The sequence below is a fragment of the Balearica regulorum genome, chromosome 10 (genome assembly GCF_011004875.1).
Source record: "Balearica regulorum gibbericeps isolate bBalReg1 chromosome 10, bBalReg1.pri, whole genome shotgun sequence".
Taxonomy (NCBI): domain Eukaryota; kingdom Metazoa; phylum Chordata; class Aves; order Gruiformes; family Gruidae; genus Balearica; species Balearica regulorum.
In genome coordinates, this window is record NC_046193.1 from 9,554,000 (window position 1) to 9,571,000 (window position 17,001).

General features: G+C 48.8%; 1 protein-coding gene across 3 annotated transcripts; it reads right to left on the reverse strand.

Annotated features, from left to right (window-relative positions):
• Window positions 1-1,116: 1,116 nt before the first annotated feature.
• WNT5A (Wnt family member 5A) lies at window positions 1,117-16,762 on the reverse strand. Of its 3 annotated transcripts, none has more exons than XM_075761992.1 (5): window positions 15,730-16,762; window positions 12,130-12,263; window positions 10,719-10,984; window positions 5,562-5,854; window positions 1,117-3,957 (listed from the first exon to the last, which is right to left on the reverse strand). In XM_075761992.1, the coding sequence occupies exons 1-5, from the start codon at window positions 15,733-15,735 to the stop codon at window positions 3,499-3,501; spliced, it is 1,158 nt and encodes a 385-aa protein (XP_075618107.1). In that variant the 5' UTR covers window positions 15,736-16,762; the 3' UTR covers window positions 1,117-3,498. The 3 variants fall into 3 exon arrangements, with proteins under 3 accessions (XP_075618107.1, XP_075618108.1, XP_075618109.1); XM_075761993.1 differs by lacking the exon at window positions 15,730-16,762 and adding an exon at window positions 12,682-13,212; XM_075761994.1 differs by lacking the exon at window positions 15,730-16,762 and adding an exon at window positions 12,377-12,397.
• Between the last annotated feature and the right edge of the window lie 239 nt (window positions 16,763-17,001).

Sequence of the window (17,001 nt, forward strand, 5' to 3'; positions counted from 1 at the left end):
TTTGGTAACTTTTCTGTTATTGGGAAGAGCTTGAATACAATCCAGTCCAAAAAAAATGCTGACTTTCCTAAATAGGGGCTGTGTTTTTGCAATAAAGAATACTGGTCAATACACAAGTGAAGGAAAACTGAACCAGATGTCAGTAATAGGACCACAGAACGTTGCATTTGCCCAGAATCGCTATTTTAAACACACGATGTTGGTCTACTGGTTTGTGGGATAATACATTCTTGGCAGCCAGAAGGAGTTTCGATATGTTAGAAGGTTATCCTTGAGAAAAAAAAAAAAAAAAAGACAAAAAAAAAAAAAAAGCAAGCAGCAAAGAAGCAGAAGAGAGGTAGAGAAAGGCCACTAATTCATCAAGCTCCCAATAGCACAAAAAAAGTATGATGTACTCAGGAAATCAGTTCAAAGAAAAGCCAGTCTCAAAACAGGGAGCTTTGGGTTTACATCAATTTTCATTTTGTTTTACTATACTACTACTATTTCATTGTACTTGCCTTTTTTTTTTTTTTTTTTTTAAAGGATTCTTCCCTCCATATACGCTCACTTTCTGGGCAAGCTGTCCAAGGAAACGCCGGTGAGCTCTCACCTCGCAGCTCCCAGGCAGGCGGACTGCTGGGGGGAACCACCGCACCCCAGCGACCGCACGCGCAACCCAAACCGCACAAAACCCAGTCCCGGAAACTTTTCGCCTCGGAAACCTTTGCTCACACGAGGATGCTGCTGCCGTCGCTGGGTTTCCTGGAGGAAGGTGTTGACAGGCTCAGGCCCCGCTGACCCAGGATCCCTATGGGCAGCCCTGGAAGCCGTATGCACACAGTTAGCATGGACTCAGGTCCCTAGCCATTGCCAGTTAAGTAGTCACCATCTCTAAAACGCTTTCTAGTTCACAGTTGCAAGGATTTGGGATGGGATTTTGGGGTTTTTTCCCCCTTTCTATTTAAGAAGTAGTTACATCTGTATGCCTGCTTAATATAGAAATAAAACTTCAAGATGCACTTTGTATGTTTGGCGAACAATCGCTTCCCTGTTTTACCACGTAGTAAATTTAAAAATCAACTCTGTTCGTTGTTTTAACAAACCCTCCTCTGAAAGATAATTAAAACCACTTCCCAATATACAACCAAAGTTTTATTTTTATAGTCTATCTTCCATTATGGCATAATCCTTTCTTTGTTTTTTAAACCAGTGAAATATACAAATCACGCAAGACAGAAATATGTACATTAAATGTACAGAACAGAGGAAAGGACATAGAAGATTTACATATCTGAATGACAAGTAAAATATTTTACATTAAATAGTGTTTTAATAGCTAGGATCATGAGATTCAGTTCTGCACAGACAAAAGTCACTAAAAAGGAACATGAGGTGATTCAGCAAATGAAAAAAAATCATCGTGGTTTTTGTACAATAAAAACCAAAGTGACATATTCGATGAATTAGTGCTTTATTTATTTATCTTACTTTATTCTTTGCAAACATCTGAAGATGAGGGGTAAATATGTCCTTGTACAATAAATTAAGAGCAATAAAGCGCCATTTAAGAAGCTGATAAATGATCAAGATGAACTTAACGATACAGCTTAAAGGCTCATGAAAAGTTAAGGCTTTAGTACAACCAGGCTAAAGTGAAAGATTTTCCTCACTGGGTATTTGCAAAACCATTTTCTTTAACTCGTTGGATGGGACTGAGTTGGAAAGAGGCATCTGAACCAATGGTGAAATCCTGTCTAACTACACAGCATCGGGGGAAACGCATATCGTTCAACAAAAACCAATTTCCATCGCAAAACCTGAAAAGCAAGGGCCAAATGCAGCATGTTTTAGAGTTGGAAGGTGTCTCCTTTCAGCAATAATCAATAATGCCCTTAACGTCAGAGTGGAACAGAAGCGATCTCCAGACCAGTATCAGTTCAAGTGCAGGGTGCTGCCTCTACCAACCACCCAAGAAAGTCCTAACGCTGGGAGGAGGCTTATTTCTTTGTGATTATCCTTAAAACTTTTGAATGATAAAAGCTTTTAAAAAGAAAATTAAAACAAACCACCAAAAGGTTAGAATCAATCTAAAAACCTGAAGAGATCTGGAAAAGAAAATGAGGGATGAACTGCCCCTGTAATTTAGACGTTTTATTATTATTTCTTAAATCATTAAAATATATATGTACAAAAAGCTTTGAAATATCAGACACCAGCAGACCACAGTTCTCCCATATATAAGTTACTGCTCAAGTATAGTCTGAACAGTTGTAGTGTATATCTGCAATATATTATCTAAAGCATGTGTATTAAAGACATAGGATGATAAATTTGGTATTGCTGCAACATTTCATTGAACTATAATAGTCAGTTAATGTTATTAAAATATGAAACTATTGTCTCCTTGAGTGAAAGCGTTCCCAAAATCTGCGAAAAAAATAAAAATCAATCATTCCAAGAGTGGCCATCTAATGATTTATTTTCTCACATAAAATTAGAGGAGTTATTTGTCAAGCTGTGTTTTGAAAGACAGCCAGCTATTACACTATTTTTAAGGCATTTTCAAATTTGAGGAATTCTATTTTCTATGGGCTTTCCAGGCTGGGAGACCAAAACTGTTTGCAAGCATGCAGCTCCCCTCCGCCCAGCTACAGTGCTCCACGCAGTCTGCACCTCGGCTGCTCTCCACACTCGCGAGGAGTGAAGTACTGCTCTGCAAGATGAGACACTCGAACGTCACGATTAGCTAATAAGGCCGAATGCTACCTTGAAGAATACCTTTATTATTCGTCAAGGCAGATTTTTTTTCTTTTTTTTGGTCTTGTTCGGTTCTGGAAGCAGGCACGGTGACTCAGGAATAGCACAGTTGAAGCCTTTACGATCCCTTTGCTCTTTACCTTCCAATGACATTGCGTACTTAAGATTTGCAACTGACACCGCACTTCATGATGAATGTACCCCGTATTTACAGAGCCCTAAATGTACTGAACAGCTTTATATACCCTATTCTGGTAACTTCTAGTGTCTGAAACTAAAAGTCACGGACAGGTCTGTGTGTTCCTCACATCCATAAGGATTGTTCTAACATCCCAAGCATGTTACATGGTTGCTCTGCCTACTGCACGTGTATTACATCCCATGGGACTAAATTAGGATATGTTGGATTTTCCCCTCAAGCTACTCTATTGTTTTTAAGAAAAGTCAACTTTTTTTTTTTTTTTTACTTTGTAAAATAAATATTCTCAAGTTCTCCCCCATTATTGCCAAAAATATAAGCCGCACACAGTTCTGGGATGGACGCAGAGAGGGTTTCCAGGCACTTCTCTTTGCAACCTTTATATTTTTCTTTTTTCTTTCTTTTTATTTTTTCCCCTTCCCCTACCTTTTTTTTTTTTTTTAAAATGACGACAACTCGTTGGACTCTATAAATAAAGTGGAGATAGTCCTGTGGAAAAGGAGAGGGGCCTGCACCCCTTGCTGGCAGGTGGCTGCAGTTCCTCCCACCTCGTCCGTCCCCTATTTGCACACAAATTGGTCCACGATCTCTGTGCACAACTTGCATTTCACGTAGCAGCACCAGTGGAACTTGCAGTGGCAGCGCTCTCGCTGCACCGTCTTGAACTGGTCGTACCCCCGGCCGCAGCACATGAGTTCGCAGCCGTCCATGCCCTCCGAGGTCTTATTGCAAAGGCGGCCCTGGGTGCCCAGGGACCCGGTGCTCTCGTTGCGCACGCAGTAGTCAGGGCTAGGATCGATGTAGACCAGGTCGTGGATGGTGGGTGCGTTGAAGCGGCTGTTCACTTGCACCAGCTTGCCCCGGCTGTTGAGTTTCATGGCAGCAGCGCTATCGTATTTCTCCTTCAGGGCATCGCCTACCTTGCGGAAATCGGCAAGCTGCAGCCAACAGGTCTTCAGGCTACAGGAACCAGAGACGCCGTGGCACTTACAGGCCACGTCAGCCAGGTTGTACACAGTCTGGAGAAGCCAGGGAGAGAAAGCAGAAGGGATGATGAAAGAACAGCATGGCTGTGAAAACTTTTATTCCCCTCGGCTCCTGCCCTCCGTTACGTTCCCACTCGCCCCTCCGCAACATTCGCCTCAGCGTCCTCGTCCCTCCTGCAATACGCTGGGAGGGAAGAGCGAGCGAGCAGACACACGTGCACCCCCAGCACCCCCGTTAGCGGGGAGGAGGAGGGGAGCGCTCTCGCCAGCCTCTCCCCGCCGCAGAGACAGCCGCAACAGCACAGACGCAGCCCAGACAGCAGCATCAGTCAGGCTGCACTCAAATTTTAGGAATTCGCTCTCACGCCAGCAAAGGATTTTGCTGTTTCATTGAGAAATGTAAAACATCCCTTTATTTTCTATCTGAGTTCCTCTCTCTATTGATCTCTGCTTGAGGCTGCAATTAGGGAAAGAGTTAAGATTCCTCTTGCTCCTGGCTCAGCTGCAGCTGATTGTCTACTCTTGGCTCAGCATCCTCCTCCTATCCCAAATACTGCTCTGCAAGAGAGACTTCATCCAAGAAGAAACCCCCAAACACCTATGGGTGGGAGACAGAGCTACATAGCAATATCCTCTTTACAAAGCTTTGGCAGGGAAATATCAGTCATTTGCCCTGTACAAATAGAAATAAGAGTCAGTGTTGACACTTCCCCAAAAATCCTGGGGTCTGACACATTAGATGATACTGTAGACAACTTCCACCCAGCAGTTAGAGAGTCTTAACGCTGCCAAATGGCACTGCAAAGATGAGGCTGAGGAAGGAAAAAACGGCTCGAGTCTCCGTAAGCAACTGTGAAAGTGTCATTTTTCTTCTTGCTAATAGTAAATTGGCGTGCCCATTGCTTTCAGACACCCTCCTCTCACATTTAAATACTATTAATTTTCAATTATCTTTCATCCTTCTTCACCTTAGAACACAAGTGTAAAGTCTCCAGCCGACTATTTCTGGCACTTCAAGCTCTAGGAAAATAATGATTTTGGCTCTTCATATTCAGACTATTAAAAAAAGAAAAGTTTACACCCATTCATTTAAGGCATTTTTGAGATTAAAGAAACCATAAAGACATGTTTAACCACAGAAGACCATGTTTTCTAATAATATGGAGGAGCTTTTCACATCCTCTTAAAGCAGGGAAAGAAAAAAAAAAAAAAAAAGTCAGAACAATCCTGCGGCACAATTCCAGCCTGGGAAGCCCAGCGCGTCCCTCTTCCCTCTGACACACACTGTCCTGGTTGGAAATACAAACTAATAAAATTCTGTTCTACAGAGGATCCACAGCGAGCAGGGCACTTTCAATGAAACAACACGGAGGGAAACACAACTCGCTTTGGTCCCAGTCCTCCCCCGTGGGGAAGCAATAGGGCTGTCAGACAACCAGGAGCAACCCAAATTCATATCCTCCCCACCCACCTACACCCTGTATTTGCTGTTTTCTTGTTTTGTGCGTCGAAACGGAGACAAGCCGGGGTGGGTGGTCACCGCCCCGCGCTGCTCTGTGCCCCGCCGAGGCACGGCTTCCCCCCAAAGGAGGGACGTGGACGGGGACAGAGGGACACGCTGTTTTGCAGCCACTTACTCTTCTCCCGGCCTCGTTGTTGTGCAGGTTCATCATGATGCGGGCGCTCTCGTAGGAGCCTCTCTGGTAAACTCTCTCGCGCTCCCGGGCGTCAACAAACTCCTTGGCGAAGCGGTATCCATATTCGATGTTATCCCCGCAGCCGCCCCAAAGCCAGTCCCGGGGCAAGTCCTTGGGCCGCGCTGCTCGGCTGCAGCCGCAGGACGAGAGCTCGCCCTCCCGGCAGGCACGGCTCATGGCGTTGACCACCCCGGCCGCGCTCACCGCGTAGGTGAACGCCGTCTCCCGGCTGCCTGCGCGGAAAGATAAGCGGTGTTAGGGGAGAGCCCATGCGCACCGCTCCCTGCCCGCTGGTGAGCCGGGAGGGCAAAGGCTCTCCAGGAGCCGCCAAAATTCATTCGCCTACTAAAAAGGTAGAAGAACCCTGAACCATGCTGCTCAAAACATCTTCGCTCTGACAAGACCAAGCGAAACCAAGCCATTAGAGCGCACGAGGTGCTTGTGAAGAGCAGGAGGCGTTTCTCGTTCACGTGGCTGACAGCTTGGACGAGGGAGCGGGGAGGAGGCGAACTGGGGCCGGAGCACGATGCCAGCAGGGCTGAAGCAACCGTGCCTGCGTGTGAGGGGCGGAAAGGGAAACAGACTCCCTGTCTTTCAGAAAAAAAGAGATGTTAAATACAACTTTTAAAAGTCTGGTTCTTAAATTACTACTTCCCAAACATGATTTATGCCGTTCACCCACTTGTTCCAATTTATTTAAAGTTCCAGTGTTTTACAAAGCCTCCTGGTATCAAAAGAAATGCGCGGCAGAGTAACACACAACTTTTCACCCTACGCATAAGCCAGGCACTTCTGCAGGAGGCTATTTAAAACCAACGACAACCTGTGCTGTTTAGTGTCCACCACTCCAGCTCATGTGAATATGGCAAGGGACTCCATGGACAATCATCTTTACAAATTACAGGGAAGAAAAAGCCCTTGGCACAGGGCGGCCTTGAAGGTTTTCTCCTGCATCTGGTGCCCTTAAATGGAAATTGAAAACCTCGAGTTTCAAACTTTTGGAAGAAGAAGTTACCATACCCACAACGCAAGATATGGCCACGTACCATCCTCTTGACACTATCTAACCCCACCTTTATTTAGAGCCTGACTTTCCCTGTCGCTTTTCGAAGGGTGCCACAAGATCTGACTACAAATAGAAAAGCTTTCAAACAACCAACAAAAAAACCCCCACAAAAACTTGCACGAGAGATCCCACTTTTTTTTTTTTTTTTTTTTCTCCTTAAAAAATGCTTAAGAGACAGCATCCTACTGGGTCTTTTCCAAGAAAGTTCCCAGAATGACTGAGAACAGACTAATTTTTTTTTTTTGTTACTTTTTATGTGAGTTAAGTTTTATTCCTAATCTTTAGTCCAATCACTAGATCAAGCTAGTTTTTAGTCTTGATTTTACAAGATTTTTCTTAGGGAACAGCATGGGCCTTTGTAAAATTAGGGCTTTAAGAGGTTACGTTTTGGACATGTCATATGTATTTAGGCAGCAACATTCTGAGGCAGAAACTCTTTGTACAAGACCTACCATAACAGGTCAAATCTAACAGGAGCTTTTGAGCACTTCTGGAACATAAATAATTTGCAGCCTGGTCCACATTTAACATCAAGATGACACCATGCTCAGAGCAGCCTTGTTAATATAACAGCTGTCGTCCACTGGATTAATTTTAGTAATAGATGCTGGTTTTAAATGGGAAAAATCAGAAGTCTTATGTTGGGAAAGACCAGATTTAAGGAAGATGAGGAGCACTTTGCTCCCTTACTTACAATGGTCTGTTCTCACAGACACCTGCTCATGGATTTATACCCTTTCACGAATTACGGGTATAAAGGGTTACAGGAGCAGCCTTTTCAGTTAAAAAAGATTTGCCTTTATGCAGTGACTTATGCCTTGTATTTACTGCAAACTATAGCAGGGGGAACCTCATACAGATTTTAATGTTCCCGTTTGTTCCGTAACACGCATTTTTGGATTAATTCCTTAAGAGAAATTTCCACTAGATTGAGAGGAAAGAAACATGGTCTGCTTCGGACCACAGGACTCGCCTCTTCCGTTCCATTTTATTCTTTTTCATGTTTAGTTAGCTCATGCTTTCACATGGTTAACTACGCCATTTATTGCAGGATTTAAACTCATAAAGCTGACTTTTTTTTGACTAGTTTTCATTATTTTCCTGGAGCATATTTTAAAGAACTTACTCTTTGTGGGAAGGAGAAGGAAAGGCTGGGGTACAGAAAGGAGAGTTGGCCCCCAAGTTCCCTCCTTGAATATTTAGGCAAATTCTAACCAGCATCAGCTGCTGAAGCAGATTTCGAGCCCCCAGAGGTTGCAAGCCAACACTGTCTCAAGTCACTGACCCCAGGAACACATTAAGAGTGATGGTTCCACATGGATGAGTTACTCTGCCATTTTTTTCTTTTTTTTTTTTTGGTTTTTTTTTGTTTTTAAGTCTTTAGACACAACCATGCTCTCCTTCACTGTCAGACATATCTGTCTTTTCCCACAGTCCAGCATTTCTCTCCATTGTAGCCATGGCAAGGAAACAGACATTCCAAACACGTTTGAGTCCCCTCTCTCCCATATATATAAAACATAGAAATGGAACTGTTCAATATACACGTGCTGTAAGAAGCCACCCACAGAGCAAGGAGCTGAGCTTTACACTTGACAGGAATAAGTATGCAAGAACAGAACAATTTTTTTTATACCTGAACGCAAGATACAAAATGTTCTTTGTCTTGTATTTTAAAAGCATTCACCACCAGGCAGCTGGCGTGAATGAACTGCACCCCAACTACACCAAGACGTTGGGGAAGGATCCAGTTATTTTATTTGATGTTAGCACTTCTCAGCCGTGTGCAAAGCCCAAGCTCAGCCAGCCCTGGGCCGACCACGGAGCCAGGAGATGGCGCAAGGCGGTGAAGGCAGCGAGGACCATGGCCTGACCCGGGAACCAGCAGCAAAGAGCAGCAGAGAACAAAAGCCCTAAAATTTTGCCGTTCATAAGCCACAGAGCAAGTTTCCAAACCCAATGCTAGGTTTATTTGTACAGCTTTAGCTAACTTTGCAGGATAAATCCTGGAAGAAAGACTGTCCATTTATACACTGGGGTAATTACTGTGCTGTCAGTCAGTGCTTCGCCTAGGCGCTCTCCTGTGCGCAGCCAGCGACCGACAGCGTGTCCTTAGCTCAGATGACAAAATCCTCCCAAACTATGTGCATTCAGATCCTGACTACCATCTTCTCACGTCAGTGAGAGTAAGGCGTATCCGACAGTCCCTAACAAGGCAGGGTACTGCAGGCTGAAGTAAAACTGAATCGGGGTCTAGAAGTACCCATTTTTCCTTCCTCTCTGAGGAACAGCAACTGGTCATTACCGAAGGTCAGCATGAAATAATACAACTGTTACCCACAACACCTTTCTTGTTCTCAGTGAGTACGCTCTTTAGGCTCTTTAAGTCTTGAATATGGCTATTAACCTTGCTTCCATCTGCAATTAGAATAAGTGGCTTAATTACATGATGAATTGCTGTGTAGACATCAGCTAATACAGTCATATTCATCAGAAGGGTGCGGCAAAGTTATTTAACTTGAAAGAAACCACCTTTAAATAGATCTGTCATACTTGGGGAGGGCAGAAACATCTACTCAGAGACAGACACCACAAATCATGGGCATAATTCTGTACATTTCTTCACACCAACAGTCCCCTTGAGCTAATTTTCACTTGCTTGCATAATAAATAAGGGCTGAAGGATGAAGGTCTAAATTTTAAACAGATTATTTTTCTGACATTTGTTAGATTATTAGAACAGAAAGGTGTACAGAACAAGTTTGCTTTTGTGTTTCATGTGCTTTTAGACTTTTGCTCGGGTAGGGTAAAAAAAACCAAACTCGGGGGGGGGTAATACTGCGCTTGCAAAAAGCGTAGAGAAGGTTATTTATCTAAAATCAGCTGTTTCAATTAGGTACTTTTATGCAATAGAATTTTTTTATTTGTCTGACAATCTCCAAATAAAAACTTCTTCTAAGACCAAAAATGAATTGATATATTCCTTCAACCTTAACTGGAGTTAGCCCATTTACAGATAAACCTAGCTTGAGTCTGATTTTAAAACTTTATTTTTTTAAAGCAGGCCAGAAAACCACTGATATAAAAGCTTTACTTTACATCTCTAACTAAAAAGCACTGCTGAGTTTGTCAGTGTACTGATCACTAGGTAAAAGATCGCAGCTGTCACCCAGACGAATAGGCTTTTTTCAGCTGCAGACACAGAATCAGCAATCTGACTTGGGAAAGTCAGAGGAAGGTTTCACCATGGTTCAACAACACTGGTTAAAATTTTGCCAAAGACTTTAAAATACGATGAGGTCCTTAAACGACAGGAAAGGCAGGCAGCACGTGAGCATTGGAGAAGCACATTTCAAAGAGGATCTGATAGGGAAAGGGTTGGGTGCCCACCAAATTGTGATAAGCTGTTAAACAGGAATCTGTCTCTCTTACCAGCCATGTGATTAGGTTAAATGTGAGTTACAAGGACAATCACACATTTTGTCCTGATAGAACTGATTTCATAAGAACTACCCTGCTGCATTATTTTTAACATAAATCTACCTTTCTCAAAAAGAGAGAAAAGTCACCAGATCTGGAAATAAGCAAGAAGGAATTGCCTAGAAACACTAATAGACAGAGCAGCAATTTTCAGTTAGCCTCCAGACCAAGAGCAATTCATTATGCAGCCGCTAACTTTGGAACTAGGCATGGACATCTTTAATTTTACAAGACGCTCCTGTTTTTAATTCTCTTAGGTTGCCTTCATTTTGTCCCAGGTTTTCTAAAACAAGATTTCAGGGCCACATTTTCCTTTCTCCTCTATTCCCATATGAAAATATATATTCCTACTTTGTTTTCCAAGACACATGGCTGGACAGCGGTGGGAAATCACCTCCAGCTAAAAATAATTAAACTCCTTTGCCAACTTTTAAAAACACTTGATTGTATACAGTACTCAGTAAGAACCTGGCAAGAGTTTCAAGTGCAGAACAGTACGTGCCATACATATCCTTAGACAAGAGTTTAATCATAAAGATGTCGCTTCCTACCTATCTGCATGACTCTGCCAAAAACAGAGTTGTTGTCCACAGTGCTGCAATTCCATCTTCTATGTCTGAACTGATACTGGCACTCCTTAATGCCCGTCTTTGCACCCTCTCCAATGAACTGCATATGGTCCTGATACAATTGGCAGAGTTTCTTCTGTCCTTGGGAAAGCCCTGCTAGCTGGCTACATAGTGGCTGGGCTCCTATTATATATACCTCTGACATCTGAACAGGGTTCATGGGGTTCATAGGGTTCATCCCTAAAGACCTGCATAAAGAAAGATTTGGATTAATAAAGAGAAGACTCAAAAAAAAAAGGCAAAAAAAGCCTATAAATCCAAAAGAAAACTGTATCTTACACATCAGTATACAACTCCTGGTTTTGCTAACAGGTAAGAAAAAACCACTTAAATATGAAACTTTTGTTTTAAAGATAGCACAGACCAGAAGTTATTAGTTCCCATCCATGTGGTTATCAACAATACATTAGGGACTGAAGTAAGACGCAGACTTGGAAGACTTGCATCTACACAGTCCTTTACTAACTTAAATGGACGTAGTAAAAATAACAGAAGCTGCAAACAACTGCAAGGCCAGAAAAATAAATAAAGCAAAACCAAAAAAAGCCCCCCAATTTATTTTAACACACATTTTAGATTTAAGTGTGGATTTTTCAATCTGTTCTACCATAAACAAACAGGGAAACCTTTAATAAGCTAGAAGTTAGAAACTTGCTACAGACTACTTCTAGCTTCTTCCGAACGACACACAAAACCACGGAGGCGAGTATATTCACTGTAAACAAAATCAACTTTGTTTTCTTAATTCTTAAAGTGCTCTTCACATAATACATTTCAATTAAAAAGTGGCCTTTAATCTGAAAAGGATCATTTGAAACAGCAGAGAAACACCTATTTCAAGAACCCCCAACATCACACACTTTACAGAAACAGACAATTTGCCAAAGCAGAAATTTAAATGTGCTTCTTTGTAACAAAGTATATTTATAAACATTTAAGTTACAGAAAAGTTCAAACTGAAACTTTAATAAAAGTTTTTACTTGTAAATCAACATTCTCTCTTATATACGCAAAATTTCTAATCTAAAGGAGTTGAACCGACTCTTTTAAAAGAGAAACAATTCTGGTAATTTAAGGATGATCAAATCCACAGAGAATCTACCGTACAGCATTCTAAAAACTGAATTTTACAACATGAGATGTTGCACGTTTACACTTATTCAAGAGAGCCGTTCATTTTACTACACAACGTATTGCAACTAAAACATTACTCCCCTGCTGTCTCGTTCATGCGGTACTCCCTCAGAAACAAAGTACATAAGAAGTAAATAGACATTTAATCAAGCAAATCTTGACACCCCCTTTTAAAATCAAGTCGATACAAGATGCTTACCACCAAGAGCTGGCTTCTATTACAACCTGGGTAAAAGAGGAGAAAATGGCCAGAGCCACTATGAGGTACTGAGAAGCCATTGTACTGCCAACTGTCCCCAAAGCACCTCCTTGGATTAATACTGCAGTGGATTTCTAGAGGGGGGAGAAAAAGGATCAGATTGTTTATTGCTTCTCAGACCATTTTCGAGCATTCAAGTTTAAACAACGGAAGTATCCGGGCCCCTTTTAACTTGACTCTGACTCGCCTGCCCTTCTCCCCGCCGAGGCTCTGGTGCCAGACGCAGGCACGTCGCTGCTCCCGCTCCACCGGGCAAAACCCACCCACGCACCCCCACCCCCCCCGCGGACACCGCCTTCCCGGGGCGGCCGCAGCACCGACCCGCGCCCGCCTGCCCCAGCCCCGCCGCTCCCCGCACCCCGCCCGCGGCGGGACGGGACGGGACCGGACCGCCGCTCCGGACGCGGGGGACCCCGTCCCCGCCACCCCGCCCGGCCACCCCCTCTGCCCCGGGGGCTACAGGCGACCCAGGGGCCCCGGGCCGGGCATTACCCCATCGCTCCCCGCTCCGGAGCCAGCATCGTGGACACGAAACGCTCCCAGCTGGCTAAAGGTGGCTTCAGGTTTGCAAAGCGAGCCCGAGCGGGAAGGGGGGGGAGCAGGCCGGTGCCACGAGGGAGTCGGTGCCGCGGCGGGGGCGGGGGGGGGGGGCCGGCGGCTCCCACCCGGGGACGATGCGGCCGGTCCTCGCCCTTCCCCGCCGGCCGGGGAAGGCGCTCCCCCGCTGCCCCCTAAACCATCTCGCCGCAGCCTCCGTGCTGCGCCGCCGCCCGCTCTCCGCGATCGCCGAGGCAACCCCGAGCTCCGCGCTGGCGCCGCGGTGACAGAACCGAAGGCGGCCCCCGGGCCCCGCCGGGGTCGGTACCGGTCCGGGGAGGTACCAGGAGTGACAAGGGGCGGCTCCGCGTCCCGACCGGGGCCCTGCAACAACCAGGCTGCCGTCTTGGAAGTCAAACTCTTCCCCCGACAGGTTCCGCGATCACCATCTGCGTCCTCACACGGGACTCTTTAACTTGCTAACCAGTGCCATTCACGGATTTTTATTTCCCCTCCCCTCGGAAGGGAAAAAAAAAAAAAAGAAGAAAAAAAGACATTTCGACACTTGGGGGCTCCCTATTCATTCTCAAAAAGCCCTGAATGCCGAAATGAAGGTGCTCTTAATTCTAATTTATTTCTGTTTGCGAAGGATCGGGAGGAGAGGACCGATCGCAGCGCCGCGGCGGGATGTGGGGCTGACAAGAAACCTGCCCGGAGACACGCGGGGAAGCTGCACTCAGCGTGGGGGCCCGCACGCGTGTGCGTACGGAGCGCCGTGCCGCTCATCGCCGCCGCGCCGGGGCTGCAGCCCGGGGGGCGAAGCCTCCCCACGGCCCTCGCCGCCTCCTGCGGGTTAAATAGCTCCGGCCCGGGGGAGCCCCCAGCGCCTCGCTGCTGGGGTGTGCGAATGGGAGCCGGTCTCCCGCAGCAGGAGGAGTCTGTCCGGTGTAGATGAGATCAATCCCGGGAAAGTACGAAAGCCGAGGGCATATTCGGCAAGGGACGAGGCGAAGCAAGGTGCGCGAGGAGCTCGTGCGACACCCAAAAGCCAACATGTTGGGGGTTTTTTTTCTTACATCTGTTAGGTCTTAAAATAGTAACAATAATAAAGAGGAGTCATGGAAGAGCCCGAGCCCTAAGGATGTCGGAGACGCCGATGCCCAAGCGGGACCCTAGCAGACGTGCAGCTGCCCGACCCAGCAGCCAGCCCGGTGCACGCCGAGCTGCCCCGGAGGGGCGGGCAGCCGAGGCCCGCCGGGCGCAGAGGGAGCCGGTGGCCGGGGTACCGCGGAGAGGGGGGCAGTGCCGCCACTGCAAGACCCAGGCGGCGGGGCCAAAGCCCCTCTGCCCCATTCAAAGGGCCCGGGGGGGGGGGGGGGGTGGACCGGGCCGCCGCCACAGCCAGCGCTGCATCGCCCCGGAGTCCCCGAGCCCCGTCCCGGCGGCCCCCGGCGAGCTGTGCCGCCCCGCTCCCAACAGGGGGCGGCCTCGGCCGCCGCAGCCCCGGGAGGCGACAGGGACGGGCGGCGGCTGCCCCTCCGACGGCACCTCCCGCTCCTCATCATCGCTGTTATCGCCCTCCGCGTCCTCCTGACACGGCGCTGCGTGGCGAGGCGGGACGAGGCACCTGCGCCCGGGGCCGCGGGCGGGAGGCCAGCCCCTGCAGCCCGTCCCTTCTGCACGCAGCAGCTGACAAACTGCCATCAAAAACAAAACAACAAAAAAATCCAGCGAAGGGGGGGGGGAAAGACTCGCCGGCAGCATGGCAGCATTGGCTATCAGGAGTGTGAGGCACCATTTCCAACTTTGTAGGGCCGCGGAGATTGGGTTTTGGTATTTAATGCACCCCATGCGGAGCCCGCGCTCTTTGCTGAGATGAAAAGGGAGGTTTTTACAGATCCTGCAGCCGCGGGATCGCCTGTGATCCTGTTTTACACGGGGTGTCTGGAAAGCCTGCGAAGGCATCTGGTTTTCTGGGAGCACTACCTGCGGGAAGGCGGCATCCAGAGCCCCGGCTCCGGGGGGCTGTAAACCGCGGCGGCCTCCGCGGGAGGCGCAGCGGCTCCGCGGGGAACCCCCTGGCCGCCCCCTGCTCCCCGCTCCGCCTTTACATCCATTTTGGACGGGCGAGACCAGGTTTGCAAGGAAAGGCACTCGCCGGGTCCCCAGCCCAGCTCTCTCCTGCCGGGGATGCGGAGGGGGGTGTTTTCCAGGGGGGGTTAAGGCGCACCTCCGTCCTCCCCTCCGCGCCAGCTGCGGCCGGGGAAAAGCCTCGCTTCTCGGCCCAACTGAACTCTCCGTGACCCTCCGAGCGCAACCGATTTAGCATACAATTGACAATTAAAAACAAATAAACAACAAAAAGCCAACAGCCTTTCCAACATGGAGTCCTCGTAGCGCCAAGGGGACCCCGAGGAGCCGCGCTCCTCCGCTCTGACCCAGGCGGGACCCTCTGCAGATGCAGAGTGATAATCTCCAGAAACTTAGAATAAAATTAAAAAGGAGGAGGGGGGGGGCTGACTCTGGGTCCTCCGCTGGCCCCCAGCCAGCTCTCCTTAAAGGTACAGGCCACCATTAGCGCCGACGTTGAGCTCCTCCATAGCGATCCTCCTCGGGAAAGTTTGGGAAGTTTGGAAAGATGTCTTTAAACTCGCGTTAGGAGCCGCTGCCAGAAAGATGCACCGGGACGCGGCGGGCAAAGCGAGCCCAGCAAGTATCCCTGCGGCGGGCTGCCTCTCTTCGGGGGGGGAAATTTAAAAAGAGAAGGAAAAAAAGAAAATAAAGGAGCGCTTTTTTTTTTTTTTTTTTTTTTTTTCCCCCCTCTAAGCGGGGAGCAGCACTCTGCGCGGTGGGTGAGAGCGGAGAGGTGGGAGCGCCCGGGAAGGAGAGGGCCGCCCCGCGGCCGGGGACCCGCGCAGGGCCGCGCCCCGCCAAGGTGCTGCCCACCCTGCGCGCCCGCGGCCCCCTGCGGCGCGGAGCCACCCGCGCCCCGCGCGGACTCACCTCCATTGCGGCGGGATCACCGAGCGAGAGCAGCCAAGTAATCCAAGCAGAGCAGGAGGGGAAAGGGCGAGGCGAAAGTAAAATCCTGGATCGCAGGAGCCGGGCGGTATCCTCCCAAGCAGCGGACGGCGGTGGCTGCCGGGGGAGCGCGGGGGCCCGCGGAGCTGGCGGGGGGCGGCGGGCGAGCGGTCGCTCTGTCCGGCGTGGGCTGAGCGTGTCCGACTGCGGAGCGGGGCAGCAGTGCAGCCTTCTTTCCAAGGTCCATCAGCAATCACAGTAATTAGGGCTTTCCACCACCAGAAGAAGAAGGAGGAAAAAAAAAAAAAAAAAGCCAAAAAAAAAAAAAAAGCCAACCCAACACACGCACACAGCGCCCGTGGGCGTGATTGTGCGGAAGCAAATAAAAATCTTCACAAGCGGCAGCGAAAGCGCCGCCGGCGACGATCCGTCCCACCAGCCCAGGTGGTGCCGCCGCGGGGCTCCCCGCGCTCCCACCCGGCCCCCGGCAGCGCTCGGGCCGCCGGCGCGCCCCCTCCGCGGCTCGGCGCGGACCGGGCAAGAGGGGACGAGCGGAGCCGAGCGGGCGCAGGGCTCGCCCCTGCCCGCCCTCCTTCACTTGCTTAAAGGCTGGGCGGTGCGGCGCCGGGCGTCCGCGGCTGCAGAGCCATCCTGGGGCTGGCTCCCTCCATTTTACACAGAGAAGAAAAAGCCAAAAAAAAAAAAAGCCCAACAGAAAAAGAAGTTTCTACACAACCGGGGAAGGGGGAGGGAGGGGGTCTTGTGCACGCGTGTGTCTGTCTTACGGGGCGACTGATCCTGCAAGGCGAGTAGGGGCAGGGGGAGGGGAGAAGTCCGGGGCTTCAGGCGCTGCGGCTCCCCCAATCCATCGCTGGCAAAGGCACCCAGCGCCGGGGAGCAAGTTACGCGCGGGAGACCGAGCCGGAGCAGACGGCGTCGCGCTGCAGCCGACCCTTCCTCCTCGAGGCTCTGCCCCCCGCCCACTGCAGGCGGCCCGGCTCCCCCCGTGTCTCTCCCTCGCTTCTCTTCACCCCACTGCTTAAAACTGTTTAAAAAAAAAAAAAAAAAAAGGAAAAAAAAGTTGGAGAGCCAACGGCAGCTGAAAAACTTTCCCCGTAGCGCATGCGCCCGGAGCCGACCTATTGCAGCCTGGGCTGGATTTTAAAGCTGTACGGCAGCGAGCGGGACCCCGGTAGAGCCCCGGGGCGGGCGGGGGACGGTCGGTGTCTGCGGCAGCTGCGCGTCCCTGGGAGC